Source organism: Miscanthus floridulus, chromosome 19, assembly GCF_019320115.1.
Source record: "Miscanthus floridulus cultivar M001 chromosome 19, ASM1932011v1, whole genome shotgun sequence".
NCBI lineage: Eukaryota > Viridiplantae > Streptophyta > Magnoliopsida > Poales > Poaceae > Miscanthus > Miscanthus floridulus.
This window is the reverse complement of record NC_089598.1, coordinates 111182629-111186443: the sequence shown is the minus strand read 5'-3', so window position 1 is coordinate 111186443 and position 3815 is coordinate 111182629. Positions and strand designations below refer to the sequence as shown.

Here is a 3815-nt window from a genome sequence, read left to right as displayed (position 1 = left end):
TACACGTTAGCATATATGCTGATGCCAACATCACATTCACATGATGCTCATCCACCTGCCAATCACATGGAAGCATACTGTATGATGCATGTATGAATGTATGATTATATATTATATTAGAATTAGAATACAAACAAAGAATTGAGGTAAGCAACGACTCAGTTTGCTTTTTGTACACATTTCTTGCCGGTGCCAATCCACTGCAACAAGAAAGGCATATAGATAATCACATGGAAGTTACACCTCCTCCTAACCGTCTTTGTACACCTTTGTTAAATCACACATAAAACTGATTAACGAACCGTATGTCTGTTGAAAGAATAAAAATGAATTCTCCCTAATCTGTTTTGTACTATACATGTACATCTCCGTGTCCGATGGATAATATATACCAGGAATTAAAAAAAAAACTATGAGCTGCTGTGCGTTGTCCTTCCAACTGGCTGGTGAGCAAGCTTTTTGGTGAATCCAACACCAAACCACCTCCGTGTCACGTCTCGGAGCAGGGTGTCCTCCACCTCGCAGAACTTGTGTGGCCACCCGGCCGGTTCGACAGCCTCGAACCCTAGGCCGGGCGTACGGTCATTGGAACCATGGTTGACCTTGTCGGTCCAGTCCGCCACGTAGGTGGACACACGGTGGAGGAACTTCACCTTGAACTCATCCCAAGCCTGGTACTTGTAGTGGTTCACCCTCGCATCCCTCGATCGCTCCCACTTGAACTCGGGCCGAAGCTCGAAATGGTGGACCGAGTTCATCAGCGATGGTGCTATGGAGTCAAGCCTGACGAGCGACTTGTGTCGCTCCTCGGCTCGCCTCCGGCAGGTGTACCCTTGGGTGACTCCCTCCTTGGGGTGCTTGGTGTGTCCCGAGGGCCCGAAATCCTTGCACCCTAGCATGACCTGCCCAACGTCTGGCTCAACGGTGGTGACGACGGATCGGAGCATTGATTTGGTCGGCTCGCTTGACCCGGCCCAATCCGGGGAGAAGATGAACTCGTCAACGTCGACGAACGCCATCCACTCGCACGAATCTCGGTGCGCCGCGGCCGCGTAGGAGAACCCAGCCTCCTGCGTCTTGGGCCAGGGCCACGCGTGCGTCGACACGTGGAAGCCCTCCGCGCTGAGCTGGCGCACCTGGCCCTCCAGGTCATCCCCGCTCCCGTTGTCGTAGAGGTAGAAGCGGTCGACGCCCACTGCCGCGTGGTAGACCACCCACTCCCGGAGGAACTTGGCCACGTCTCGGACCATGGTGCAGGCGCAGGTGAGCTTCTTCTTTGACGCCGTCGTCTGGGCTGTTTCGGCGTCTTGTGGAGGAGGAGGGGTGTAGGTCGCCACCGAGGGGATGGGGTCCTCGCCAGCGACGGCGAGCGTGACGCGGAGCTGCTGCGCCTCGGCGGGAGACGCGGCCGTGGCGGTGCTCGGCGGCGGCGGGCACCGGAAGACCTGCTGCGCTGAGGTGGTGGCCGGGAGCGAGGCGACGACGTCTCTGTCTCCGTTTCCAATGGCTGCGGTGCTGCGGCGGTAGTAGATGCACCGAATATCCGCGGCGTCGCGGTTGACTCCCTGGCGCGGGTTGACTCCCTTGGCGAAGACGAGGACGCCGTCGCCGCCGTCGAGCGCGGCGGAGTCGTACACGAGGCGACCGCTCCACCGCATCATCTCCGGCGTCAACGACCGCGCTGCTGCCGCCGCTGGCACGGCGTCCTCTTCATCCGCCGCCGAGGACAACAGCGTGGCGACGACGAGGCGTGGCGCGCGGAAAGGCCTGCTGTGGCGGCGCTCCGGCCTCGGCATGGCGCACGTGTAGGCTTGGCTGCCGGACGCGGGCATCCTCCCGAGCGGTCGCGCCGGGGACGTGGCCCCGCCTGGGAACGCGCACGTGGCGTTGCCGGAGGGTAAGCTGTCGTCGTCGTCGGGGCGGAGCAGGACGAGGACCTCCCAGTCCGGGAGCAGCACGGCGTCGAGGTCCGACAAGTCCGAGTCGTGCTGGCCCTGGCCCACCGCTCGTGGGGCGACGGGCGAGGTGGGCCTGTCCTCGTCCCTCCGGACGGCGCGGAGGGTGGTTAGCGGCTGTCGGTGGCGGCGCGGCGGCACGAGCTGCAGGGCGCGGCGCGCGGGCGAGGAGGAGGACGGGGTGGAGGTGACGAAGGCGAGCAGCGCGGCGAGGGAGAGGGCGACGAGGAAGAGCAGGCGCAGTAGGGCCCGGGCCCTGGTGGTGGCGCGGCGGTGCGGCGAGGGCGGCGGCTGCTGCATGGCTGGCGATTGGCCCATGATGATGAAGAAAACGCGGGCTGGGCTGCTGGCTTCTTCTCTTGTCATCAGCTGTTGGTCCATCCACGGTAGGACGACTAGGAGTAGGGGTAGGGATGCTGGATATGCTCGCGTGTTTTGAATGGAATTCGTTGAGTTCGGTTATGGAAACTTCCTACGAACTAGGGTAGGGTCGCTTGCTTTTCGGTTTTTGAATTCCTAGGAACCAGGCTGCAGGGATACAAGCTGCCTTTGTTTGGTTCATTGAACGGCGTGGCTAGCGCCCGGATGTTCGGACGGACGCACGCGTCCAGACGCCAGCATAGCCTGTCTCAGTCCACCATCGCCCCAACCTCATCTAGATTCACTCCGCTCCTATATCTGCGCCCATCGGTCATTCCTCATACCCGCTCCTCTCTCTCCACGCGGGCAACACTCAAGAGCTGGGACCCGGGGTGCCCCCGACCGGAGCACCCGCCCGCCCGCCCCTAGCGCCCCCGTCTGCAGCACCCCAGCACGCTGTGCGCACTGTCCTCCTGCCCCCACCCCCACCCCCCACGATCGAACAACATAAAACACTTGTAATATGAAAAAAAAATTGAATGCAACATACGTTTGAAAAACAAATGAAAACATTTGGAACATGCACTTGCAACATGTGTGTGGAACACATGAAACATCAAAAACAAATAACACTTGTAACTTGTAACTTGCAACATGAAACCACTTGCTGCAACATAAGGCTGAAACATCTGAAACATTTTGATACATGCTGTCGCAACATATGAGTGAAACATATGCAACATCCAAATAAAAAACGATTGCAACGTACGTCTGAAAACAGATGAAATATTTTGAACAAACGCTTGCAATATGCATCTGAAACACTTGAAATATGTACAACATCCCCCGATCTAATTTGGCAACATCAAAATAAAACAATTACAACGTACATCTGAAACGTTTGAAATAATTAAAACATACATATGCAACATAGGGGAGGGGAAGGTCGAGGCTGGTCGATTCCAACCGTCGGGGTCGGAGCCGGCAGCGAGAGATGACGCGTGAGCACAACCACCACCAGCACAACCGCACTAGTACCAACGGCGCGTGCGCACACTGGCGCCACTAGCACCGGTCTTAGCTCTACCGGGTAGGCGGCGCGTGCGCCGGGTGGAGCGGGCACCACCAGCACCAGTGCGCACGACGAGAGGGGGCGAGAAGCGCTCGTGCCGGGGCGAGCGAGAGGCGCCGGGTGGGGCGTGCGGCAGCAGCGAGGCCCAGAGTGGCATTCGTGTTTGGGACGGGAATGGCGGAGTGGCAGCTGCAAGGCGATGTGGTGGAGAGAGAAGAGCAGAAGGGATAAGAAGTTTTTTTATTATTTTAGAACGGTTGGGAGCGAGGGCGAGTGAATGAGCGGTCGTTGGACTGCGTCACAGTCCACCATCGGCGCTGTCCGAGTGTGGACGGGCATAATATTTATTTTGCTTGAATCGGTTGCATATCACTTATTTTTACCATATAAATCTTAATTTTCTTTGTAATGTATTAATATGCCCTAGA

General features: G+C 57.7%; 1 protein-coding gene across 1 annotated transcript; it reads right to left on the bottom strand.

Moving 5' to 3' along the window:
- Positions 1 to 277: 277 nt before the first annotated feature.
- Positions 278 to 2324, bottom strand: LOC136529600 (glycosyltransferase family 92 protein Os08g0121900-like). Its single transcript, XM_066522678.1, has one exon. The coding sequence runs from the start codon at positions 2319 to 2321 to the stop codon at positions 411 to 413; it is 1911 nt and encodes a 636-aa protein (XP_066378775.1). The 5' UTR covers positions 2322 to 2324; the 3' UTR covers positions 278 to 410.
- Between the last annotated feature and the right edge of the window lie 1491 nt (positions 2325 to 3815).